Raw genomic sequence first — 27,480 nt, 5'->3', positions numbered from 1 at the left:
GCTACCCTTCTCTCCCCCCCTCCCCTCCCCTCCCCTCCCTCCCCATACCCACGGATTCGTTATGGTGGACTCCAGTGCAATGAGGAAGACTTTCGTTGTCCCGGACGTAAAGCCGTTGGATTTGTATGACTGTACTAAGGCGAAAATATGCGCAAGTGTCGGTTGGCTGTTGGCAACATCTTACGACAATGCAGGTTGGTTAGTTTAGCCATACAAGGCCTTCTCATCCATAAGCTCTCGATGTTTTAATATGAGTGTGTGTGTGTGTGTTTTCCTCTCTAAAGTGCAGCGATTTTTGCAGTTTGTTTGTGTAATGGAAAGCGCACGTATGAAGGTGAGCTGCGCTGCGGGCTGTGTAAAGTCAGCGGTTTCGGGCACACAAAGAGCAGCGCATGAAAGAGGATCATTCACAGTGTCCGCTCGTAACTCTATATAGTACGTTTCATTTGCTCTTACTCATGTTTGCCTCCCCCCCCTCCCCTCCCCTTCTTCTTTGGCTTGTGTTTCGTGAAATTGGCCTCTTGTTTAGATATATAGCGTCATCCTATTCCTGCCCTTATGCTACCTATACTGCCAGACGTTAGCCACGAACCGCAGCCTACTGCGCATCGTTGTTATTCTTTTAATCCGATTTATGTCCAAGATAAACGGGGCGTCGGAGCTCAGCTGGCTTTTGGAAAGCTTTTTTTTCTCTTCAAAATATATATTTAAATATAATTAGTTATAAAAATATATATATATATCCAGTTTACCCAACAAACCGTGTGGTTGGCTGAAAATGCTTTTTATATCTCTGATAATGCCTGATTTTACAGACTGTACGTAGGCTTTAATACGTATATGTCCATCATAACCTGGACTTCTACCAAGTGTCCTTACAGTCAACAGAGCTCGTGGTGCGCCTGTCAGAAACCACCCTGCCTTTCAACGATGCGCAAACACACCCACTTCAAGAACATCCTTTTGTTAGGGGCTGCAGTTATCATAAGGTGATTTTTTTTGTTGGCCTTACGTTTCATGAACTTAACCTTGTGATATCCTCTGCTTTCTCCTTTAGTGGATAGAGAGCCTGTCCACATTTGCTGAATTATTTTCAAGGGTCAGTTTTTTGCCAAGCTAATTAAAAAATAGGCCAGCCGGCAGATGTGGCACAGAGAGCACCAAATTAATCCTAATTGAGATACAATCTTGATGAGTGGGCCATGTTCCTTTCTCATCTTTGAGACGTGCATGTAGCTAAATAGAAATCCTGAGTCAAGTCGGTTACAGCTGTGTCTACCAACCCAGTCCTCAAGGACTCCTGTGGTTTGTCATTGCAACCCTGCATAGAAAGGCCTGCCTGTACTTACTCAACCAATCAGCACTTAATCATGTTAGATTTGGCACAACTGACAATTAAATGCTATAATATGATTGGTTGAGCCACTATAAACAAGCCTACCTATGCAGGGCTGCAGTGAAAATCTGCAGGATTAGGACTGAGTTGGAAAACACAGAGTTAAAGACACAGACTGCATTCAGTTTAGAACTCGTGAAAGTGTGAGCCGAACTCAATTTGTACTTTAACAACCTGACCTGTCTTATGCAATCCCAGGCCATGGGACTCCAGGCTGCTGTTTGTCTATTCTCTGTGTGCCTCAACCACACCCTCTGGTCAAAGTCGGTCTAAATTCCAGGATAATAGAAAATGAAGATTTAGAAAGGCAGCAAGGTTTCTCTTGTGTTGGCGTGCAGTATTCCGTTATCATTAGCTCAATGGCCTTGTTCGGCTCGTCTAAAACTGCTGATACTCTCCTGCAGAGACAAAATGACATCATCAGCTCTCTTCCCAGAAACTTCGAAGGACATACAGCAGGGCCAAGATTGTCTTAATGTTCAGCTTTTACTCCTCAGTAAACATAATGATGGTAATTGGCAACAAGACTCATCTGAAGTTTGGCTTTACTGTGGCGCTACTGTACCTCCAGTCTTCTTGACAACCACACTGTAATTAAATCAGGATGGCAAATTGTGAATGAAGCACATTAATTTTCTCATCTACTCTAAATTGAGGATGTATGTTTGTTAATTTGAAGGCTGTTCAACATCTCGGCCTGTTGTTATCGCTGTAGGCGGACACGAATAACTCTGTCAAAGTTACAGTCCAGTGTACCAAGTCCACCACGAACGTCCAGCCTAACGTTTTGTTACCTATTATTGGAGAGTGACTCATCAGACACGCAAGATGTTAGCTTGAGTGTTTACTTTGAAAGGGGATTGTAGTGTCTTGACTCTTGTGTCTGTAGCTCTAGGAGAGAATAGTCTACAGGATCTGTCAAAGTCCTTAGGATAATATACTATATACATACACACACACACATCTTTAAATGTTCCCTTTTGACTCTACAATGGTGATGTTTGCTCTACCAGTCTCCAATCTAGCTGGAATCTACCAATTTCAAGTTATGAGAGATTGCATCCATTTTATCACTTCCTTGTTGGTCATACGTCTCCTCATGTCTCGAGAGTATTCCAGAGATGAAATTGGGAGTTCAGTTTTTTCACGAAGGTTGTTAAACCTGTGTTTGTTTAGCACTTGTGAAACCTGTTACTGTAGCCCCACCTGACTGCAAAGCTGCTTGAATCATTGTCAAAGCCTGTTGCAATAATGGCTCACCCTGTCCCCATCAGTGCAGCTAAAGGCAGTCAGCAGGTGACGAGGACCTGAGGAGGATGCAGAGTCACTGTTGGCACTTGACACGATGTCAGTCTTATTGATAAAATAATCTGCAACCCTTCTGACAGTAGCCCCTTTACTCTAGGGTAGGTAGGTGTTCTTCAGACATGGTTCCTGTTGTCCTTCTAAATACTGTGATGTGCCACTATCCATCTTTGTAGAATGCGCTATCCATTGTATGGCTGGCGTGCCGATGCCACATCAGTTAGGTCTTTGATGATGGACCACATATTGCACAGGGGTGTTGAAGATATAATGTATGCGCTGAGTGACCATGTGTATTTAAATGCCAGTTGGGGACCCCTGATGTGCGTGGGGTTTGAGGTCTGCAGTACAGGAACTAGCACTTACTGTCCTGTGCAGATGGTGGGCTACACATAGGGGTATCCAGCAGATACAGTACTTGCTCTCTATAGTAGATGGTTGAGTATTCTTTAGCTGTGTAATTGTGTAAAAATTGAAAGTCCGGGTAGCGTAACTGTCTATTCCGTTGCCTACCAATACGGGGATCGCCGGTTTGAATCCCTGTGTTCCCTCCGGCTTGGTTGGGCGTCCCTTCAGACACAATTGGCCGTGTCTGTGGGTGGGAAGCCAGATGTGGGTATGTGTCCTGGTCGCTGCATTAGCACCTCCTCTGGTCGGTGGGGGCGCCTGTTTGGGGCAGAAGGGGAACTGGTGAGAAAAGTGTGATCCTCCCACGTGCTACGTCCCCCTGGCAAAACCCCTCACTGTCAGGTGAAAAGAAGCGGCTGGCAACTCCACATGTATCGGAGGAGGCATGTGGTAGTCTGCAGCCCTCCCCGGATCGGCAGAGGGGGTGGAGCGACGACCGGGATGGCTCGGAAGAGTGGGGTAATTGGACGGGTACAACTGAGGAGTAAAAAAGAGTGAGGGGAATCCCAAAAAAAATTGAAAGTGGCATTTTGTTTTATTTTTGGTACTAATATCACTCAAATCCTTATGCTTGAGGTTATTGGCAACAACAAAAAAATGCCATGATTCATGTCGAGCTTTAGGACTTGGCTCTTGTCTCCCTAAAGGCTTTTTCATATATTCTGCACAGTACATTGAATGGGCATATCATCTTTGTAGCTTAGGTGACTGTAATGGAGATCCTGGCTAGTCTTGTGGTGGCTGTTGTCTGCTTTTGTTCTATGTTTTATTATCATAGGTGTTGAGATTAACATAGTCACTTGTTATCATGGAGAATAACACAGGTCATTTTACCAGTGCCAGATTTTGGGCCATTTAAATAAGACCTAGATTTGTTTTAAAACCAGGGCATATAATCATGCCTGTTTGGTCCTTTCCACCACATGATAAACACTTTAGTATTAACCAATTGCTCCAGTATTTAGAAATCAAAACAAACAGGTCATGTTAAGTATTCACCTTATTTACTATTTCTGAGAAAAAAGTGAGAAAAGATTCGTATTTCCTCACCAGTTGGTATTTTGGGATTTGAGTTATAATTAAAAGGTTATTTACTTCACATAGGTCGTGCAAGACATAGAGTGGAGGTGGAGATGAGTTGTAGCAAATGATGACATTTTAGCTGCAGCTTCCTCCATCTCCGTGCTTACATATGCACACATCTGCAGATCAGAGCCCCTATGAATTATTGAATTCATGCCAGGTTTTTAGAAAAGCAGCCAGACAACTCAGACAATCAAATCCAGCAGACTTTGCAGATTGCTGTGCCACTTAATTAACACAAAGAGCTTCTTAATGTGCCCGGTTACCATGACAACCCCGTTGAAATCCTGTGCCGAGCAGTCCACTTGGATGTAAAGTGGGACGGGGGTCTGCCCTCACCCAACACTTGCAAGGGATCTGGCCGCCTTGGGCTCACACCGCGGCCAGCTTCAGCTGACCCTTGTCTGGATGTTTGTGCCTCTTTGTGTCTGTTGATTGCTGTCAGACACGTGTCTGTAATGTTTCTGACATGACCAGCGCGCTAACTCAATCAATCGATTTTGAAGCGGGAGGACACGGGGCTGGGTGCTATCAGCTGGTACTGGTCTGTGCCGCTTGGTAGAGATATGTGCTCACATAGCTGAACTGACTGCCGTCATGACCGAAAGTGATCAGTTGAACTGCCATCTGTTTATGACCAATGATAAGACACTTGTGGACAATTCAGTAGAGCTTCAAATATCAGTCCGCTGCAGGAAAGTACCTGTGAAGACAGCAGGGATACTCTCACTCAGGCACACTTAAGACATGGGAGTTGATCTCATATCCCACGGTTTGAAGAACAAGTCCCCCAGCTCACTACGCCACCTTGATAGCTTTGTGTCAGTCATCGCTTGTTGGCTCACATTTGACCTTTGCCCTCTCACCTAGACCAGTAAATATGCCCTGACCCCTATGACTTGTAAGAATGACAGAGAGGCTAATGCTCCAGTTCTATATCTACATACAGACAACACTGTTTGCTGTCTAAATATTGGCCTGGGGTTTTGTTGATATGAGCATTGTGACACAATTACACTCGTTTTTTTTCCCCAGTGCTTTCTTATGCATTAAATTACCAGCATCTAGTGCTTTCTTTTGTGTACTTCCCTGTTATTTACTTAGCTTTAAACTTTAACCCTAAAATATTTCTTACTATGGAGTTCAGGAGTACAGCTTCTTGAAATAGTATTGAATTTGCAAACTTTCTCAATTTTTTTTCTTTTTTACCCGGTTTGTTTTGGAAATTTGTGGCGACACAACGAAAGTCATTCATGGCCATATTGTACCTTAGGGAAATCCTGCTCGCATCAGCCACATAAATCTCGCAGAGCTGTGGCCTTTGCATCCTGCTTTGCATTGTGGGTAGTATTTTCTCTCCTTTGCAGGACTTAAGTGTAATGCATTGTCCATTTGGAGTATTTTGTCTTAACTTACCTGGACCTGAGGGTAACCGTGCAATAAGCACAGTAGGTTTGCCTACAGTAAATGTTCACACCCCTGACTTGCCCATTGGAGTAGAGTAACACCGTAACATATTTGCCACAAAATGATCCGTGTGGCGTGACTCACATTATTGTTTTTCTCCTATAGTCATCATGCAGTGAAAGCTAGTGAGAGGAGAAAGCGACAAAAGCATTGTCTAACTATTGTGAGGCTTGGTGCTTTGTTATACAATCTGTTGTCAGTGGATCCATTACAGGGCCTTAATAACACAACAACGTAGTCAGGCCTCCCCTTTAATGATCCTGCAGTCTTCCTTTTCAGTCAGACATACTCCCGCGTAAACACAAATGCACACACAGCTGCGTTGGTTTCTCTTTTCAGGAGATTGGTATGACGCTACTGGTATTTCAGCTTTGACTGTGGGGGCCTTTTAGGAAAGAAAAATAGGTGCCTAGTCTGGTATGTTTGTGTGGGGATTTAGGATTTGATGCTGGTTTGGTCCGCTTTGAATGCAGTAAAACCAGTCTCCTACAGGGTGTGTCACGTATGTGTTGTGGGATAATGTTTATTCTAACCTCATTTACAGACCAAATAGCCAATGGAGGATATTTAACACTCAACTTTCGTATGGCGCACTACCGTATGCACTGCCTTCCCATTCTCTCTATCAAGGCAGGGAATCTCCGCTTGCTTTGTGTGTTTTATTGGTTCACTTTGCATCGCCAAGCTTAAAAAAAACAAGCCACAAAACTTTACTTCAGCTCTGCGTGAATATAAAATACAAAGTCGGAAGTCCCCCTCCCCCTCAGATCAGGAGGTTATCAAAGGGGGGGGGGATAGGGAAGGGAATAAGTGGTGCAGCATCTCGTAATCCTCAGACGCTAACCTCTGGGCTCGAATGTCGTCACGCCCCGCTGACCCTGACGCCCGCTGATTCGTTGATGTGTTCGCTAGCTGTCGCACGGCTCCAGACAAACATGTGACCGTGGTGGGTACGGCGGCGATGTACTGTAATATCACAGCGGTGGAGGGAGAGCTGACTCTGAGGTTGTGTGAGCTACTGGAGTTTACACTCGGGGAAACTGCAGGAGTTTGTCGCCCTGGAAGATGAAATTGGAACCAGTGTTATCAGGCTTGTCACCATATACACTGCCCCTTGTTTTCTCTTTTTTTCTTTGTTTTTTGGATTTACTCAAGGGCCTTGCTAAAAAAAAGATGTGCACGGTCTAGATTTTCGTGTTCTCTCACTATCTTTTCTACCAACTCCCTGTTATTGCGCCCAACACAGACACACACACGAATACACGCACAAGCACGCTTCATTTAACCCCTGAGCAGATCACGCACTCGTGTGATTTTAGCTCCAGGGTATACATCAGTCGTCTTAATCTGAGCACCATGCAGCTTGCAGGTAGCAGTTTCCTGCAAATGTAGTTCCACTGTTCGATTCTAAACACAGTGACTCACGGGAGTCCCCCCTTGTGGTTCGCCTTGACAGGATGAGTTTAGGAGGACTGGGACAGTGGTGTGTTAATGGTGCCTCTTGTCCCTTCCTCTGGCCTGTTTACTTTGCCCTAAGAGACTTTCTTCTATTTAACTACGCCCTAAAACTGTTTGGTGTTATATATTTTTACATATTTTAATTAGAAATATTCTTCAATCAAGCAAGTCTACAGCAACAAAAGCAAGCAGAGAAAATGGAGGGCAAAAAAAAAAACCAAGGCTTGCAGAGTGTCCGGGTGTATAATGTCCTGTGTAATTCCACATTTTTCTGTGGTAACGGGGCCAGATATACTATGATCCAAGGAAAAGGTTGTTGGCTACACATCACTTTTTAAGTTTGTTGATGTAGTTGAAGCTTCCCAAATATGTTTTTATTTGTTTTATTCCTCCAGTAGCGGTGGAGACCTTTTCTGATATGTTTTGAAAACAAAGGGTTATTTTATGTTACTTGCTCCTGTTATCTATGCTGTAGTGAAGCCCATAAGTTTTACCTGAGTGCCTGTGTGTCCTGTCTTTCTGTAGAGAACGTACCCCTGGAGCTCCGTGACCCTTTCTACTGCGATCAGTATGAGCAGGAACACCTCAAACCACCGGTCACGCGCCTCCTGCTGTCCTCTGAGCTCTACTGCCGCACCTACAGCCTGCTGGTGGGGGCTGCCGGGGCGGAGGCCCCTCCCAAAGACAATGCCGCCTTACTTCAGCTCTTGGCCAAGAGAGGCACGGCCCCCAAAGATCAGGACATACTGGTGACTGATGTGGACCTCCGGAACAAACCCATCAAAATGGTAAAGAAGGGTGTGGTGTTTATGGAAAGTGTCTCACTTTCGCTGTGGGAAGAGTTGAAGCCATTGAGAACAGCTATCACTCCTCAGCAGTCTGGCAGGCAGCTGTGTGAGTGGATGACCTTGTAGATTTATTTCAGGTAACGTGGAGGCTACCTAGGCCATAGACCAGGAGTGGCTAACCATGTACCATGGAGAGCCATGTATATGCAAGTTTTCATTCCAGCCGGACTCCACACCAGGTGATTTCACTGATTAGCAACCTTTCAACCAAAGAGGAAGAATGTATCAGTGAAATCACCTGGTGTGGAGTCAGGTTGGAATGAAAACCTGATTAGACATGGCTCTCTGTGGCACATGGTTAGCCACTGCTGCCATAGACTGACCGATCTCCTCAAGGAAGCCCTCAGATGTACTTTCTGGTTCTCTTATAAGAGCTGATGAGCTTCTGGCCAGGGGTCTATAAGATAGCATATGAAGGGGTGAAGTGCGGCTGATTGTGGATGTGGGGACTTGTTTATGCTTTTGATTGTAGGGATTAAAAGACATCAAAAGCCCCATAACCCCCAACCAATCTGACCCAAGCTGATGTCTGTAGATAAGTAGATCCAGCTGTGAGGACCAGGGCAGCTGGAGGGGGTGCACAAGGAACAACTGCTTTCATTTCAGGGTGTGTGAGGGAGGGAGATCCGGGAGAGAAGAACAATAAGCGGTCCAGATCAGATAGGGAACAATGGCTGAACACTGGCTCTGATGAAACCAGAGATACTGTGTTGCAAACACTCTTGTCTCTGTGTTCCTTGTTTTTTTGAGTGAGGGGCTGGCCATGAGGCCCTGTTTACACCTGGCATTAAAATGCATCATGGGGCCGGACTCGATGAAGCAGCAATAATTTGCAACGCTGTCTTCGGGAGGTGGGCGGAGTCGGTTTGTGTTCGTCACATGAATGCATCTCTGGGTGTGTCGGAAAAAGCAGTGGTTCGGCCTGGATTCGCCTTGTCACGAAAGTGGCGAGGTGACTCCTTCGAGACTGCCGGCCGGAGAGATGCAGTTGGCGAACGCATGCAGTACGAGGGTGGGTGTTTGAATTCAAATAGGGATCCATTGGCCACTAAATTGGGAGAAAAAGGTAAAAATCATAAATAAATAAATAAATAAATGCATCATGGGTGAACCGATCACAAGGGGACAGCTCTAAAAGTACGTCAGTTCCCACCTGGCGTTAGAATGCGTCTCCTCATGCATCTCGAGTGACCACTTGTGATTGGATGTCACTTCCCTGTTCTATATGCAACTAAGATGTACATCATTTCCGTTTGCAAAGACCAAATGCATCGTTGTCTTTAATTAGTGGGAGGCAGCAATGCACTTCCCGTGCCTAGTCTGCTGGAAATTAGAAGAGGTTTGCAAAAGACCATGGCACGCGGGCAAAATCAAAACAATACAGACTGGCCCGAATTGAAGTCAGACGGCGTGTTTTGTGTGTACTCCATCGACGAGAATCCATTTTGCCTGTTGTTGTGGCTTTTTCATGTTGTTTTGTATTTTAATATGACGCTGTTGGCGCGCGAATGAGTACATACTTCTGTTTACTCAGAGGATGTCAGCTGAGTAGGCGGGCCTTCAGTGTGACCCAGGACGCATTCACATACACACGGCTAAAAGAATGTGTCCATATGCAGCCCAGACCACCTCCAAATGTGGTCTGAGTGATTGGATCTCAATGTGTCCTCAACACATCTTGGGTGCATTCACACCTACACTTAGAGCTGTCCATTTGTGATCGGATCATCCAAGACGCATGCTAACGGTTGTTAACGGCAGGTGTAAACAGGGCCTCAGTGAATCCTGAATCAAGAGAAACTGGTTTGTCCTCTCAGTTCTTGCCAGTGAAACTAATTCTCTCACTCCCTCTCTATTTAGCACACTTGTGTGACCTTCAGTTTTCATAGCCTTTTCTTGTTCATAGAACCAAATTCATTTTTAAATCAGCCATTGAAATTGCCTGCACAAGGGCTTGAGGCGGTTTTCCACCAAGGTTCAGAAAACTTTTGAAGCACTAAAGAGTTTGGAACTATCCACAAGGGGAACTTAATCGTTCTTGAAAGCATGTTTTCCCACAGCACTGAAAGTACCATGAAGATTTGTAAATTACAAGTCAAACGCTGGTGTTTACAGCCAGCAGCTTACTGGTTTTAAACATAGCGGTTGTTCATTACATCTTGCATCATTCTGATGCTTGCGTTTGGCCAATCAGCGGTGTTCAGTGCACAAACCCCTCCCTAATAGTTCCTGGGCCTAGAAAGGTACCTACCCCGAAGTAGATGCTGAAAAGGTTCCTGGAATCACAGCTGCTATGGAAAACTGTGTAAAAGAGTCCCTGAAAATGTTCTGAGTTCTGGAAAAGGTTCCTGCAGGGGACATAAGCCTTTGGATTGAAAAAGTATTGGGTTTTTGCTTTAGTTGTTAGCATTGATGTAGATCAACTGCAACTTAGTTTTGGAAGCAGTCTGCAGAAGGCCTTCCTTATCACAGTACACTTCATTACCCAGCAGTGCATAACCTTATATCTCTAGCTGTTTAATTTCAAGGCTATGTTTTGAAAGTCGAGGAGGGAGTCTCCAGGGATCTGTATAGTGTTCTCATTGAAGTTAGGTATAAGCTATGATCGAGAAAATAGCATAATTTTGCGGTACCATTCACCATCTTGTGTAAAAAGACACCTTACTTGGTATAGGCCTAAAAATATTGCATAGGCTTTGTATGACAAGGAGCAGTGAATGGTAATATCAAATATTGTTGGCGTCAAAGGCTCCATGCTTATTGTGATGTTCATCTTTTCATGGCTGAAGGTCTTATTACTCTTATGAAAGTTCTTGGCAAGACTCTGTGTTGTTGGCACTCTGTACCCAAATGTACATGACAAGGAGGAGGCATATATTTCTTACCACCCATGTTTGATTATTTGCAATAGAATGATGGCAAATATTGAGACTTCTTTAAATGTATACTTAATTTCAAGAAAAAAATTTCTTGCTTATGTAGAGTCGTAGATGTAAGCCAAGTGAGATGGAAAGAAGGTTGGCAAGAGAGAGGGGGAGGAGTTTCTTTAACGTCCACCTCAACCCTATTTATTGTGTCCTGGTGTGTGCAGGATATTGTACCACACATTCCATCTGCACTCACAGGTCTCTCTGCATCTTGCTACAGTAGCCGTAGGAACTATGTCCACTCTTCACATAGTCTCATGAGGCCAGACCCAAATCACATCGCAGAATTGAGGTCTGGACAGCTTCAAACCAATAGGAAATGACATAGAAATGGGCGGAAATGCTGTGAGCTGTCATCGTACTTGAAATCAAATAAGTTGCGCCTGGGCAAAGCATGGTGCTGGTGCTCACCTCTGCTCTCTCTTACTGGGAACTTGGCTCATTCATACAAGTACCACTAGCGCTGATATACACCATGTCTTGGAAGAGGGATCCCTGCTTTGATGTTCCCCTGAGGTTTCTCCCATTTTATTTCCCTGCAAAGGATTTCAGTAGAGTTTTTCATCATCCAAATTAAGGGTCCAAGGATCCTATTAGAGAATGTAAATGGGATGCAAATGTAAATTCCTCTGAGACCATGACAGTAATTTAGGGCGAATATGACTTTAACTAGATTCGATAACATATTTTCACCAGGTTAGACATACCTCACAACATTTAAAATGCATTCATCAGTAAAAACTGCTAAATAAATAATAAAACTATGAAGCACACTTAAAAGATCAAAACTACAAAGCACATTTCAAGAGGCATAAAGCCATACTATTTGGGCACACTATCACCTGATAGTGATAGTGTGCCCAAATCCAATGCCCTATGCATCTTACTCTCATGGTGCTGCAGTAGTAGGGTAATTGTTAGAGCCTTCTGCTCATGTGTGTGCATCTTTCTTTGTGTGTGTGTGTGCCTGTGGCTCTAGTCTGGGTGATGCTGACTGGTCAAACCATGGAGCATCTCAGGCAGTCAAAGGCCTGTCACTGTAACTCCCAGCTTGGCTGTTAAGAGCTGTTGCTGCTGCATTTGCTATCTGCTGCAGTGCCACATGAGCCTGCCAGCCACTGCCTGGCCTTGGGTTGCTCTCTGCCTCTGACTGGCTCTGGAGCAGCATAGAAGTAGGCAGGGGAAAGTGGGTCATGCAGCAGCAGCATTAGGAGGATGGGACAGCAATGTGTGCCTCAGCCAGTAAACGGCTTTGGAGCAGCATCAATCTGCTGCAGCCCTGCTTTATATTAAAGCTCAGCATATCTGTGTCAAACAAACACACGGCATATCACATGTTATATGCAATACACAAATATGCACAAATCCACACAAGCCGAGCTATTTTGCTGCCAGCCAAGCTCCCAAATTTCATAGATCAGGTTTGGCTGTATTGATGACTGCCTGTTGTTAAATAGATAAATTGTGTCTCAGTCACTACAAGTCCCACCCTGCTGAACCTCAGCAGATGTTGTGCCAGACTTAAACATTCAGGACTTTAGGGTTATCTGGAGAAAGAGGGGATTGTAGGGGATTCATCCTGTAGTCTCTCTAGACTACAGCCAGTTATCTGGGCTCCAGCTTCTTCCTCTACCTCTGGCTAGGTGGCATGTCTCCCCCTGGTCGCCATCCATGTGGTGGCGGATCAGTCCCCATCACTCTCCAGATTGAGGATAAAGATCTGTGAAGATTTGAGATAATCTGGCATCTAGACTGAGTGCCATCATCCACCAGTGGATGACCCACCAGAAATGACCCCTGACCACCACGCAGATACCATCTTTGAAAATAATCTAACCAGTTATGTCACGTTTATTGTTGACGATAAAAGTAGCACGTCATTTTTCTTTAGTGTGTGTTTCAAACGGAGTGATGGATTGCACCTGAGAATTCGATTGATTTGGGGGTTTGTGCTTGTTCTCACTGCAACAAAGTAAGTCATGTAGCCATAGCAGGGGCTGTAACCCTTCCTGAAACCCAGTTGGTTTTGAATGGGCGCTGACACTTGGTCTTAAATCATACTGCTGTGCTGGCAAGTTTTCGGTCAAGTGAGCATCAGTCATGAGTTTAGTGGAAATAAGAAGTGGCGGACTCTATCCCCCGGATCAGGAATGCTAAACATCATCTCACAACATTTGTTCTCTTATTGACCTTAGCTACGGGGAAACTAATGTAACTGAACAATTATAACTTTTCTTTGGTGGTTGTATTTGTTTTGGAGTGAAAACAAAGGAATGTTGCCAGATTATGTCTCTGACCTTGTAATGTGCTGTTTGTGTTACGAAAGGATAATTATCCAGACAGGATTGTTGTAATGCTAACCTAACCCGTTTTTTTTTTTCTTGCTTCAACGTTTGGGTTTTGTCACGCCAGTGTTAATAACTATATGGTATAAGAGGGTTTCCTGTCCAACACCTCCTGCTGGGCTCCAGACCTACCACATCCCCCCCTGTTTATCTCCTAGTCTCTGTTAATAGGCACTGGGCACTAGGCTGTTTTTTGGGGGGGGGGGGAATCAAATTTCAGACATAATCAGATTTTGCCCTCATCGTACTCACATTTAATGATCAACAAGATGCCCTTGCCTCCTTTTGTTTGGCAGCAATGTTGGCATGTTGGCATGTACAAGCAAGGTTTTCCAAAGAGGGGTGTAATGATTTCCCATTGACGGGGTTAATCGATGGGCTATTCGTTTTTCCTCGTGCCTTTCGCACCAGTTTGGGGAGGGAGCGCTGCCCGCTAGCTGGAGGTTTGAGAGTTAAGAGGCTGGGTTAAGCCGGGAGCACTGAGCACCGCCGTGTTCAGGATTGTGTTGAGGTGCATTGTGGGTCATCTAGCTTGTTGTTATGGTGATCTTGGCAGACTGTGGGCTGCGTGTTCCAGAGTTGCCCCCCCCCAACTCATTAGGGAAACTTGTGATTTGGCTTAGCAAGCTCTCCAGGGTCGGCAACGGGAAATCCACCCCCCCCCTCCTTCTCTCCTTTCATTCCTGTCTTTTGTCATGAATTACCCTCCATTCCCTGCACTGAATAATTACTGTACAACATAACAACAAGCCAGGCCACTCTCACCAGGTCTGTGTGCTCTATGTTCAATCTTTTTGTCTCCCTTACACCCTCTCTCCTTTCATAACATCCAAAATCTCAACTTTCTCATTTTCTTCTTTCTCCCTGTGTATCTTACTTTTAAAGTGTGTATCCTAGATTAGGTAATTCACTTGAGGGTCGTGTTTGAAAACTCAGCTATTGCTCTCATATCTTTTGGTCCAACATCTAGCTAAGCTCCGAGTCTTTCCATCACTGTGTAGATGATGGAAAGGGGTGCTTCCAACCCCCCCCCCCCCCCAACATGTTTCAGCATACAGACAGCCCTGCCCAGACATTATCGCTGCCCTCTCTCTGCGTTGCCCTCTGTCCCTGTCTGGCTTTTTGTCCTTGTGTGCACTGCAGACATTTCTACCGAATAGATGAGCCATATCTCAATGACATACAGACAGAAGCCCTCCTCTAGGCAACACTGTTGGCAAAGTCAGACCAGCCTGGGAACCCACAGCTCTGAGTGACTGCAGCCATCCAGAGAGCCAGGCCCAATGCTATTTGACAAGCCTGTGTTGGCATCGACTGCCTTTCCCCCCAACAGCACCGGGTCTGCCCAGGTCAGCAGTTTACATCAAGGTTGAGTAGACAGACATGCAGACAGCTCTCATGTGTGGAGAAACATGGCCATTGGCCCCGGTTGGGGCATGGTTAAAAGTTAGACTAAGAATATCTCTGCTCTGATGCCAATTTTTTTTTTAAAGTAGTGAAAGGGAATTTACACTAGTTTGCACAGATTAGGCTCAACCCTAAAGACTGGGGAGGTTTATGAATGACCCCATGGCAAGAACGTGTTGTTTGCGAAGCAGCCTGTCCGTCTGTCGGCCAGGGTTAATTATTATAACAGGGGCCTTGTTACTGTAAGCCAATAGCGAAGAGGGAGGGGTCGAGTGCTGCCGTACAGGATTGCAACTGGTGTAAATATGTCGAACCCAAAGTGACAAAGATAGTTTACTCTAACTTGCAGAGGTGGAGGACTCCTTCGCTGAATAAGTGCAGAGTTATCACATATATTGTGTTCAGGAGAGAGCTGAACAATATATTGTTTCAGAATCGACATCACAATAAACACATGCAATATTCACATTGCAAAAGAGGCGAATTGGGCCCATCAGTCATGTTGGGCTAAAACTCTTATTGCCTGGTAGAAAACTAAACCTAGCAAGGTCCACTTTTTATAACTACTCATGGAGAAAAATATTCTAGTGCAACTCAACAATGATATGACTTCTTGGACAAACTCCCTTATTTCCCCCTCTCTAAAATCGGCATAATGATTTCCAGAGTGATAAATTCTTTTCAAACGAAGCTTTGAAAGTCAAAAGCTTCATATATCTGGTCAACTTATGTAGCTCCTTTTCATTCTTAATATTGAAATGCATATCGCCAAAACAAACATTGCAGTGTTGATCTTTTTATCTTTCAGTATCATTCAGTCTTATTTGAGGAAGTGAATATTACGTTATGAAATATATTTAGACCTCGCTTAAAGGTAAGCCTCCATAGACCATAAACCTCTTGAGACCTGCAACTCAGGTTGTTGGTCCTTTCCTATCCTGCTGAATGCCTTTTCCTGAAGTGTGTTTCCCAAAAAACATCAATCTCCCCTGCCCTGACTGGTCCTCATCTGTCTCTGATTAGGTCTGTGTGATGGGTATAAACAAAAGGTCCACTCCGCTTTTTTTTTAAGGTCAAAGGTTGTTCCAGTCTGTGGTAGTTGATGGTGGCGACAAACTTAGTCAAAACATGCTAAGGGTGTGATCTTAAATATTTTATGATGATTCCTACCTTCCTGCTCTGTATACAGCAAGATCTCTATCACTCCATAACCTTTGCATACTTGCAAGTTACATTACAGAAATTTAACTGTCCTAGGTACCTAGATCTTTTTTTTGTTTTGTTATCAGACTCAGAGTCATGTTTATTGGCCATGTAGGTTTGCACTACATGGAATTTAACTCCAGTTTCGTGGCTCTCCCCGTGTACTTAATATAGAATAACAACACTAAAACACAACACTCTTCAGATATATACACAAGGGTTGACTTATACAGGCAAAATAAGAGGTGATAAAGTGCAATTGTGCAGATAATTCCCTGGGCGCTGCACAGCGGTTGCCCACTGCTCCTAGGATGGGTTAAATGCAGAGGAAGAATTGCCCCATGGGGATTAATAGATAGTAATAAACAAACAAATAAATAAATAATATATCAGAGATGCTGGACTAGATGTTCGCAGGTTACTTGCATGCATGCCTGAGGTAGATGGAGTTTAATTGATAATGTTGTGTTATTTAATTAATAATGTATTGGGTAAGACAAATTCCCGGCACGTGTAAACTTTCTTGGATGTCAGTGAACCTGAAACTTGGAAAAGGAAAAATTAAAGGTACACCCATCCATCCATTATCCAAGCCGCTTATCCCAGTTGGGGTCGCGGGATGCTGGAGGCTGTCCCAGCAGTCATTTGGGTACATCAAATAACTGAAGCGTGTCCTGTCATGAGTGTGGCCGTGGGGGTGAGGTGTTCGTGTTAAGCAGGTGTTAGCCTACAGTGGAGATTGCAGTGGAGCTGTATGGTCTGAAATGCAGGTACCACGACACGAAGCGAACACAACAGCTTAATGGGCTAACCGTCTTAGACGCTAAGGTGCTTTCTCTGACTGAGCTGATGATGATGTTGTTGGTTTGCTTTAATGGGCTCTAGTACACATGGCTCCGTAATGCAGTCTGGCTGTGAAAGGAACAAGAAAACACCCGTGACTTTGGCAGACGTTTTGTGTAGGCATGTAGCTGAAGTTAATGGCAGGGCTCTGATAAACACGCTCACACAAAGATAGTGATATGTGCTTGTATGCCTAAGATTACAGTCAGTACGCGTCTCTGATAGAGAATGCGGTCGTTGCTGGTGTTGCTGGTGAGCCAGCGACAGACACCTCCTCATTTTATCCCACTGTCCAACATGAGTCATGCAGCCATAACTCGGTTCACAGTAGAGGAGGCAGTAGAGCTACACCAAAAGGAAAGGCAAACGACGGTTAAGAAGCGGAGGAATTACCGTCCTTATGACTGGTATGCCTGTGTTATCACACTGTATTGATTTCATTTCTTCTTCTGGTTTGTAAAAGGATAGGTCCAATGTTCGCTCACATACATTGTCCTATGTGCTCTCCGAATACTCCACTTCCGCCCCCCCCCCTATTTTCAGTGTTTCCATGGACTCATTCGGCTTCAGGAGACCCCTAGTGGCGCAAGTGGTTTATAACCTCATGACGCTGCAGTACTGGTGTCTAGTGTGCTGCATTAGCAGATGGTAGATTTAGATGGGGGCACGTTTTCAGCTTTTAGGGTCCGCTACAATGTCCTTAACATTTCTTTTAATGAATTACAAAAAAGAAATGGCCTAGTCACCAGTTGATAATTATTACTATGATGATGTCTACAAAGCGGCACTGAGAGCAGGATAAGCAGTTCAGATAATGGATGGATGGATGGCTGGATGGATAATGTAACCATATTAAGTTGATAAAAGAGTAATCTCTCCAACCCTCTCCCTTTGAAAACCATCAAATAGTATGGTTCATTATCAAATTTTGCCTCTCTTACTCCTTTTATTTTACAGGCAGGAATTGACAGTTGAATTAGTTTTGCATGGCAGTCTACTTCTTTACAAAACTCGTGACTACAGCATGCAAATGTTAAGATTAATTAGCAAGTGTCATTCATGAAGACAGGAAGGACCTACAGTATTCTCCAAATACATCACACACACACAAAACTTTCACTGAATATTGAAGATTTTTTTTTTAGATTAGGAAAGAAACGAACCTTGACGTTGAGATATTGTGAAAATTCATTTTATATAAAATTATAAAAAAACATGTTTACAAAAAACAAGATTTGCAAGTGCAACCTCATTTGCCTGCATGATAATTTGTGCGTGTGTGTGAATGCGGCACAAACACGTTTTGTTATCATATAGCGGGGATGTTTTTCCATCTTCCCAACCAAGCCAACGCCCATGTGCATCAGTGCCATTGCCCTGCCAGATCTCTGGAAATGTCATTGGCCAGAATTATTGCATTAGCCATAATTTATTGATTGCTCTAATTGCCATCAAGAATCTGCTTTTGCGCTGCGATAGGTCCTTGTCCCTGACTGTTCTCTCCACTGTGTTTGGTGTGTAGAGTGCCCACCTGGCAGTGATAGATTCCCTGATGGCTGTGGGAGCCATGGAGACGGTGACTGCGGTTAAGACAAGTGGAGCTGAGGAGACACTGGGCAGAGGCTCCAGCTGGGAGGAGGCTCTGCTTAACTGGGTTAATGGGGTAAGGAGCAGGCCAGAGATGTCTGCCTGTTTTACTGCGCTGCATGTCATTATCTCAGAGATCACTCTCTGTGGTCTCTTCACAAACTCACCATGCAGATGTCCTTGGCCACAGAAACAATAATCCAGTAATTAAGGGATTCTTTATGAAAGAAAATAATATTTAATTGTTCTTATTATTTTTTAATATAGTAAAACATCTTCCTTGATTTAACTGCACATTGTGCATATAAACAGTGTTTTGACTTGATGCTGTTTCTTTCTCAGTTAAACCAAAAGCTTCGGGAGCAGTCAGAAGGAGCCCAGTATGACCCATCTCAGGCCAGTACAGAGCCCCAGCTTGTGCAACCCTCTGTGAGTGTCCCATTATACATATCGCGCATCCACACAAGCTAATGCGGCAACTCTCAAGACACACATCATTGTATCCACAAACAACACTATAATCCCTCTGGGATTAGTCGCTTTACTCTTACTTAAAAAAAGAAATTTACTTTGTACAAGCATGTTATGTGCCATATGTTAAGCTTATCAGGCATTCATATTGTTGAATCTGCTGTGCTTAGCTTACTAACCTGCCTGTCTGTCTTCCACACTAAAAGTAAAATGTGTGCATATTGCTCAGAAGACAATTGAATAGAGGGAAGGCTTTTACTTTGTCAACAGGACTGGTTAGTTATTCCAAAACATCCTGTCTCTTGTTTTTCTAGTTCTTCCACTGTAGCTTTACTAGCTTGCCTATTTTCCTGTTATGTGTTTCCCTCCTTTTCTCTGCCTCCTTTCCTTCTTCCTCCTTTCCAACAGTGTCCTACTCGCTGGTATTGGAAACTTGTTCCTGTAAGTTCCCTCCTTTCCTCCACTCCCTCCTGTTGCTGTCCCTTTTCTCATAATCCCCGTTGATTTCTTTTTTTTTTTTGTGTGTGTGTGTGTGTGTTCTTATTTGCATTTTCTCTCTCAGCAACTGTCTGACAGGCAGATCTTTCCCCCCCTCTCTCTACATCCTTCTGTGCGAGAGCGCTAATGTGCGTCACATGCTTGTCTACATCCAACAGCACACGTTGCCTTGTGAGGTCGCGGGGCAGGACAGGATAGGGAGGGGCAAGGTATTGTTGCTGACACTTAAGTGGTGCATGAATCACAAATGGTACAGTCAGACCTGGAAATTGACATTTACAGCCTATTCCTGTGGTCCTTCGGTAGACACCAAGGTGTGCGTGCGTGCGTGCGTGCGTGCGTGCGTGCGTGCGTGTGTGCGTGCGTGTGTTGAAGAATGGCTGTGGGTGATTTAAGAGTCAGGCATCGAGTCAGCTGGTCCCTGTTGACAGTGAACTGTTTGTATTCAGAAATTCTACCTGTTCGAGAGGGGTAGTCTTTTCTCTCTCTCTCTCGCTCTCTCTGTCTCGCTCTCTTGCTCCTTCGTGCGCTCTCTCTCTCACTCTCTCGCTCTCTCTCTGTCTCTCTCTCTCACTCTTACTCTCTCGCTCTCTCTCGCTCTCGTGCTCTCCTGAGACCCTCATATGTCCCACTTTCTACTGACAAAATTCTGGCTGTTTCTGCTCTGATTAAAATAATTCCCCTGGTTTCTGCCATTTGCCTGCCTACCCTCTATTCCTTACACGTTAGCATGGTCTTAAGTTGGTCCTTTTGTTCATATTTGGAATTGTTTGTTTTCGCGATGTATCATTTGTGCTGGGGATATTTGGGAAAAGCCTGGTTTAGATGTTGATTTTTGACATGACAAACACTTCATTTTCAAACACAAGTAAGACCACAGTGCATTAACATTTGCAGGATTCAGTAGTGTCACTGTCTTAAAGTTGCCCTCCCTTCTCTTGCTCTCTTCTTCAGCTTCGCTACAGGAAGGACAAGATGCAGTTCAAACAGAAGCCCATCTTCCCAGTGGTGAATGAAGTCAAACACCTGTCCAGTGGTTGTGCCATTGCTGCTGTCCTGCACTACTATTGCCCTGGCCTGCTAAGACTTGAAGGTACCGGCTGACATCATAACCATGGCTGTAATGCTGTGAAACCACCACCCTTTCTGTTTCTGTCAGCGTTTAATGTCTTTTTTTTTTGTGTGTGTTAGTGCTAATGTGTTGTTGCTTTTCCCTGTTGCATTAGATGTTTGTATGAAGGAGTCCATGTCTGTGGCAGATAGCTTGTACAACCTGCAGTTCATCCGCGAATTCTGTGACAGCTGTTTGAAGAGCTGTTGTCACTTAGCACTAGAGGACATGCTCTACATCCCAAAAGAGTTTCAGGTGTGCACAACTTCAAGCAAATACCCCCCCACACACACACACACACACACACACACACACGCACACACACACAATGAAATCTCCTACTGATATCTGACTGACCACTGAATGACTAATGGTAATTTGGATTTCTGCATTGGGCACGTCCTGATACCTTGTGCATGTTGGATTTAGGTCAACTTGATGAGCTTCCTAGCAGAACTGCTAGACTGGTTTGAAGTACGAAAACCAGAGTTTGTTCAACCCATAGACACATCAGGTATGTGTGCCAATTTTCATGGTTTTGTGTGACTTGTAGTTCGACCTGTTAATGAATAGCATGCCCATTTATGACCACGATTTCCTTATTACGAGGAATTTCTTTTTCTTTCTCTAGATGACCACACATCAGGAACACCAGCTAGATCAAGCTGTAACAGGTACAGAAGCTTTCATAGTGATTTTACTTTTGTTGTGGCGTTTTCCATTTATAGAGTTTTTGTTTGAACTACAAGCTTCTGTGTTTTACAGCGGCTCCCCTTCGATCTTCAAGAAGCCCTTCCTCCCCATCTCCTCCGCTGTGTTGCCAGCAGGTGTATCAGGTGAGATGGGAGTTATGTCACTGTGACAAGCTACTATATTATTTAGTATTTAGTACATTTATTTTCTTAATTTGTAAATGTGTGTTACATTTCATCATCTGGTTATTGTGAATGGACCGCTGCTTGCTTCCCTGTCATCTGTGTATCATTACATGTAGATATGTCAAAACAGATTTTGCCTTTATTGGTGTTTGAAATGCCTGTTTTACGGTTTCTGTTCTTGGACTTTTTTTTTTTTTTACTTTACTGTTATAGTTTTTTGTTTATCCCTGATGGTGTGCATGCCTTTACTAGTGTCTGTGTGTGTCCCAATGTACTCAGGACCTTTGACTCAGTCTACCTCAATGTCTCATATAGAAGGTGTTGGAAAAAATTGGAGCAAGAAACCTCTAAGGTAAGGCCCCCATATAGTCACTATTACCAGCCATACACTTCAAAAATATACATATTCATGGGGCGCCCATACTGACTTGTTTCCTTCTCCTTAGCCGCCCCTTGTCTGCAGTGTCCTTCAGCATTCCTTTTGGCTTGGACAGTGATGTAGACATTGTGATGGGCAATCCTGTCATAACCCGCTCTGTCAGCTCAGATCAGCTCAACCCAGCAGCTCAAACCATGACTCAGGCTCCCTACACCCCTCCTGAGGACCTCAGCGATCTGCTTATCAAACCCTCAGGCCCCAATGGCCAGAGAGCTTCATGGTCCACCCAGAGCCCTGGTGTTCCCCGGTTGGCAGAGGAGAATGGTTTAGGGGAAAGTGAAACAGGAGAGCTGCCTACCATCGAGGAGGCCCTACAGATTATCCACAATGAGAGCAAGATGGAGCCTCGCCTACACCCTGACGGTGCCCCTGACTGCTTCTACCTCCACTCCCCTGATGACCCTGCCTGCTCCAGGCACAAAAGTAGCCCTGTCCCCATCAGCAGCTCCGCCCCGTCACGCTCAGGAATTATGTATCGGCCTGCAGGAGAGTCCAGGGAGCCCAACCGCACCAGAAACACTTCCGAATGTTCACGTGATGATGATTCAGTCTTGAGAGATGGTAGTGTAGACTCTGACGCCTCTGAGGACCTCCCCAAGACCCAGTCTACTCCAGTCACCCCAGCTACTGGCACTCGCCCTGTCAGGAGCCACAGTGCAGAGGTACCTGACAGCGGCGTGAAGATGACCAGTTTTGCTGAGCGCAAGATGAAACAGACCCTGGATTCTCCCAAGGCTGACGAGCCCCCTGCTCCCCAGATGATCACCTGGGCAAAGAAGTCTGAGGAAAGCCCGAGCAAGAACCCGCAACTCACCACTGAGATGTCTGAACTGGGGGCTCGACTTGAGGAGAAGCGGAGGGCGATCGAAGCCCAGAAGAAACGCATCGAGGCCATTTTTGCGAAGCACCGGCAAAGGTTGGGCAAGAGTGCCTTCCGGCAATTGAAGAAAGATCAACGTGAGGAGGAGGGAGAAGGTGACGGCCAAGGCAGCACCTCTTCCACAGAGGAAGACCTCTGTCGGTTGACACTGGAGGAGAGGCTTGCTCGAATGGAGGAGGAAGAGCAGTCTGAACTTGAAAAACAGCATCCCTCAGTGGAAGATGTTGGTAATGTTAAAGAAGGGCTTCATCCTGACAAACAAATGACTGTCTCAAAGGACAAGGCGGATACACCGGGAGAAAAAGCAGTAGCTCCTCTCGGGGACTATAACAATGCTGTGTCCAAGCTAACGGCAGCTCTGAGCTCCTTACAAAGTGACATGCAGCGCCTGTCTGAGCAGCAGAACCAGCTGATTAGAAAGAAAGTGGCAGCTCCTAGCAAGTCCTGGGTCATCCCGCCCAGCCCTAAAACCTCTACCCCTGTCCCTCCGTCAACACGCCTTTCCCGGGAATCCACTCGAGACCTCAACTCCACCTCTTCCTCTCCATCACCATCCCGTAAAATCACAAACCACACCACCCCTCCAAAATCTCCCAAAGTGGTCCATCGGAGAGCCCAATCTGTGCCACCTAAGAGCCCCAAACACCACCACCATGCCCGTCCCCAGGATGCCAAAGTCCCTGCCCTTTCGCGGGTCCTCACGCCACCTCAAAACGTGGACCGCATCCCTCATCTGCGCCGTGTTAATCCCTGGCAGTGCCAGGTCCAGACCTCCTCCTCCTTTAGCATCGGCTCCTCTGACAGCCTGGATGAGCTGCGCTCATCAGGGCCCACTCCTGTCCCCACCCCCACAAAAACGCCAACTCCCACAGCCCGTCCCCCAGCGGAGGACGCCCTGTCTGATGCAGGCTCCAATGATGACCACAGTATATTTAGCATGGACTTGGAAGCGGGGCCCTTACAGACTCTGGCCAGGAAGGAGCAGCCCCCTGGTGGTGGCAGCAGTTCTGGAGCTCCTTCGGAATGTTCCTTTGAGAGTGATGTCCCTGCGGCGGTGTTCAATGGCAAACGAAGCAGCCTCATTGAGATCTCCCTGTCAGCCCTCGGAGGAGACGGGGAGGAGGAGGAACGTGGTGCGGACAACCTCTCTGATTCCATGAGTGACATGACGGAGCCAGAGATAAAAGGAGGGGTTGGTTTCTTCTTCAAGGTGGGGCTCTTCATAGTAAGAACATTTCGAATTCTGTTCCTAAATTCAGTTGAACCCTGTCTCTTATTTATTTGTGTCTATTGTTGACAGGATGATAAAATGCTGCCAGAGGATGAGATGGCACAACGGAGAGCAGCGTTGTTGGAGAAACAGCAAAAGAGATCAGAGGAAATGAAGAGACGCAAATTGGAGCAAGAAAAAGAAAGGGAAGCCAAGTAAGAGCTTTTTTGGGGGGAAATTAGTTGAGGTAATTCAAGGTTGTTTTTTTTATAAAGCACAATTTTGTTATCATTGCAGAGTTTGGTCTGTATTTCTGAATAAGTTATAGGTTTTCTTTAAAAATTAAGTGTTAAAGATAATTGAAATGTAAAGTTTTTGCATCAAATCTACCCTATCCTGCTTTATATAGTCAACATAGTCAAATGCTAGAGACAGAATTTTGTTTCATTTGTATAATATCTCCTCTCTGTCACATCAGCAAGCCCCAGTGGATGATAATTGAAGGCTGGGGAGACAAAAGTGATGAGAGACCCCAGACCCCAGTCACCCCGCCAGCAACGCGCACCCCACCCGCAGAGGGCACTCCTCAGCGCAGAGGAGATTTCACCAGGCAGGAGTACGAGAGAAGACATCAGTTGAAGATCATGGAGGACCTGGACAAGGTCCTGAGGCAAAAGCCCACCACCGTTCGCGGTGTCAAGAAACAGAGGCCGAAGACCTTGTTCCACGATGACTCTGCCCTCTCCCGTAGTCCTGTTAAAGGCTTCATGGGTAAGCAGTTCTACTGTTATCACACATGACCATTTTACCTTTCACTGACTGCTGCCGTGTTTTTTCTCCATTCTTGTAGTAGATTTAGGTGGGGATGTCCCCACCAACTTTTAGCTCATAATAATAATGATAATGGATTACATTTTTATAACACTTTATCTAAACACCCAAAGCACTTTGCGTTGAAAGGAGGAAACTCACCTCAACCATCACCAATGTGTAGCACCCACCTGGGTGATGCACGGTAGCCATTTTGTGCCAGAACGCTCACCACACATCAGCTTGAGGTAGAGAGGGAGGAATCATTGAGCCAATTACATGGGGGGGATGATTGGGTGGCCAGATGGAGAGAGCCAGGTTGGGAATTTGGCCAGGACACCCACCACTGTTTGTGATAAGTGCCATTAATGACCACAGTGAGTCAGGACCTCGGTTTAACATCTCAGCTGAAGGACGGCATCTTCTACAGCACAGTGTCTCCATCACCGCATTGGGGCATTGGGATTTTTTTGTTGTTGTTTTTTCCCCATTTCATGGTAATAGCTAGTGATAAACATAGTGAGTCTTTATTAGGCCTACAAAATAACTGTAATTCATCCCATTTTTTGATTTTTTCCCCCCCTTTTTCTCCCCAATTGTATCCGGCCAATTACCCCACTCTTCCGAGCCATCCCGGTCTCTGCTCCACCCCCTCTGCCAATCCGGGGAGGGCTGCAGACTACCACATGCCTCCTCCGATACATGTGGAGTTGCCAGCCGCTTCTTTTCACCTGACAGTGAGGCATTTTGCCAGGGGGATGTAGCGCACGGGAAGGTCATGCTATTCCCCCCAGTTTCCCCTCCCCCCCTAAACGGGTGCCCCCACTGACCAGAGGAGGCAGTAGTGCAGCGATTAGGACACATACCCATATCCAGTTTCCCACCTGCAGACACAGCCAATTGTGTCTGTCAATATAAACCATTCCAAAAATCATCACATGAACTTGACTGTTAATTTAATGAACGCTGGAGTGGACAATCAAGGTATTTGTGCATAGAAGGTGAAAGAGAAGATGAATCTGCTCATCTGTTTCTTAAACACCGAAAAAGACCCCAAATAAAAATGCATAAATAGGAGAGAAGATCCTGTACAAACTGTTGTAAAAAATAATGCCTATAAATTGTGAAAATATGTTAACAAGAAATCTGTGCATGTCCACTGACAAATTTGCACGGGCAGATATGCACTTGATGTGAGCTGTTAGAAAAAAAAGTCTTTACAAACTTGTCAACCAACCTCAGGCCATACTCTCCATCCTGTCTCATCAATCCATGACTCTTCTCTGCCCTCTAGGCACCAGACTGAACAAGGTGTACTCTCACTCCACCATGAACCTGTCTTCCATGGCCAATGACTCTGGGAACTTGACTGTCAGGAAATCTCCCAGGTAACTAGCCGAGTAATAATTGTTGAGGATGCAGGTTTCTTATTCTTAACAGATATCTTGTGTAATCGTCAGGGATATTGTACAAGATCATCTATTTGCTTTGAAGGTTATCGGGTAGCCACCCATGCTGCTTTGGACAACTCCTCCCCCTAAAACAAACAAAACTAAAATAAACTACAAATTGATAAGGCTATCAAAGTTTCCTCTGTTAACTTTCTGTTTTGTCCCTCTAGTCGTTCCCACTCTCCCTCCAGACTGATGTCCCCAGGGCGAATGAGTGCTCACAATGGAGAGAGGGATTGGGACAACGGCTCCACTATCTCCTCTCCGGCATCAATTCCAGAATACACCGGTTGGTCATGTGTACCATACAATGATAGATAGATGAATAAATAGATATATAGAGTAATTTGAATTGCTATTTGACATCTGGAAATGTTGCACCTCTCAGGTCCAAAGCTGTACAAGGAACCTAGCTTTAAGTCCAACAAGTTCATCATCCACAATGCTATCACTCGCTGCTGCTTGGCCGGCAAGGTCAATGAACCGCAGAAAAACAAGATTGTAGAGGTGAGCCACCCTGCTATTACAGAGTCCACAAGGGAACGTGTCTTCGGTCAAAAGTCATTATAACTGCTGTGTTTACAATCCTATTTGACCGCTATGCCTTACCCCCCTCACTCTAACAGGAAATGGAGAAGAGCACAGCCAACCACTTCCTCATTCTGTTCAGAGACTCCAGTTGCCAGTTCCGGGCGGTGTATACCATGAACCCCGAAACTGAGGAGATGGTTCGGCTCACTGGCATTGGCCCTCGAATCATCACCCCCGAGATGGTAGAGTCCATCTACAAGTACAGCTCTGACCGCAAGCAGTTCACCGCTATCCCGTCCAAAACCATGTCCATGAGTGTCGATGCCTTCACCATCCCCGGGCAACTTTGGCAGAAGCGCCCTGGAACCCCCAAGAAGCTCGGCACCCCCAAATAAACACATCCGAAGGCGGGCACAGGATACTCGTTGAGTCAGGGACCCCACTCCTAACTGGACTGACGCTTCAGATTTCTAAACCATTTCAATTACCTAGGTAGACTAGTCATGGAGCGGCCTCAGAGTGCGTAAGTCTATCACCCTGAGACAGCTTGGATTTTGACAAAAACTCAATCAGCTCTACATGCCAAGAGAAAGATGGCCATTCAGTTAGTCGCTATCAGCCATTTCTCCAGCCTGTTCACAATGTTTGCTCTCAGGAGCTTACTTTTGACTTTGCCAGTTCTACTTAGATTGTAAAAAAAAAAAAGTCATGTTATAGGACTGCCATTGTCAGGATAAAGATTTCTCTCTTCCCTCGCACCCTGCCTCACCTTACCCTGCCCACAGACTCATTTGCGTAGCTCTTGCGGTGAGAGTAAAGAGGGGACAGTCACACTGCCTTTGCCCATTGAACAGTATTGTGGGCCATAGTAGTTCCACCCCTCTCTGTTGCTCTTGCTTTTCCTTTTGCTGCCTTTTTCTTCTT

The 27,480-nt window shown here is 45.3% G+C and overlaps 1 protein-coding gene across 1 annotated transcript; it reads left to right on the top strand.

The window, feature by feature from the left end:
- Window positions 1-18: 18 nt before the first annotated feature.
- camsap3 (calmodulin regulated spectrin-associated protein family, member 3) lies at window positions 19-27,458 on the top strand. Its single transcript, XM_056287547.1, has 18 exons — window positions 19-194; window positions 7,643-7,905; window positions 18,213-18,353; window positions 18,620-18,706; window positions 19,157-19,189; window positions 20,201-20,339; window positions 20,473-20,612; window positions 20,787-20,871; window positions 20,989-21,031; window positions 21,123-21,193; window positions 21,515-21,587; window positions 21,682-23,764; window positions 23,855-23,979; window positions 24,243-24,535; window positions 25,869-25,962; window positions 26,196-26,314; window positions 26,414-26,532; window positions 26,652-27,458. The coding sequence occupies exons 1-18, from the start codon at window positions 62-64 to the stop codon at window positions 26,949-26,951; spliced, it is 4,341 nt and encodes a 1,446-aa protein (XP_056143522.1). The 5' UTR covers window positions 19-61; the 3' UTR covers window positions 26,952-27,458.
- The last annotated feature ends 22 nt before the right edge of the window (window positions 27,459-27,480 follow it).

Source organism: Lampris incognitus, chromosome 10, assembly GCF_029633865.1.
Source record: "Lampris incognitus isolate fLamInc1 chromosome 10, fLamInc1.hap2, whole genome shotgun sequence".
Lineage (NCBI taxonomy): Eukaryota > Metazoa > Chordata > Actinopteri > Lampriformes > Lampridae > Lampris > Lampris incognitus.
The sequence above is the reverse complement of the archived record's forward strand: the minus strand, read 5'-3'. Positions and strand labels throughout refer to the sequence as shown.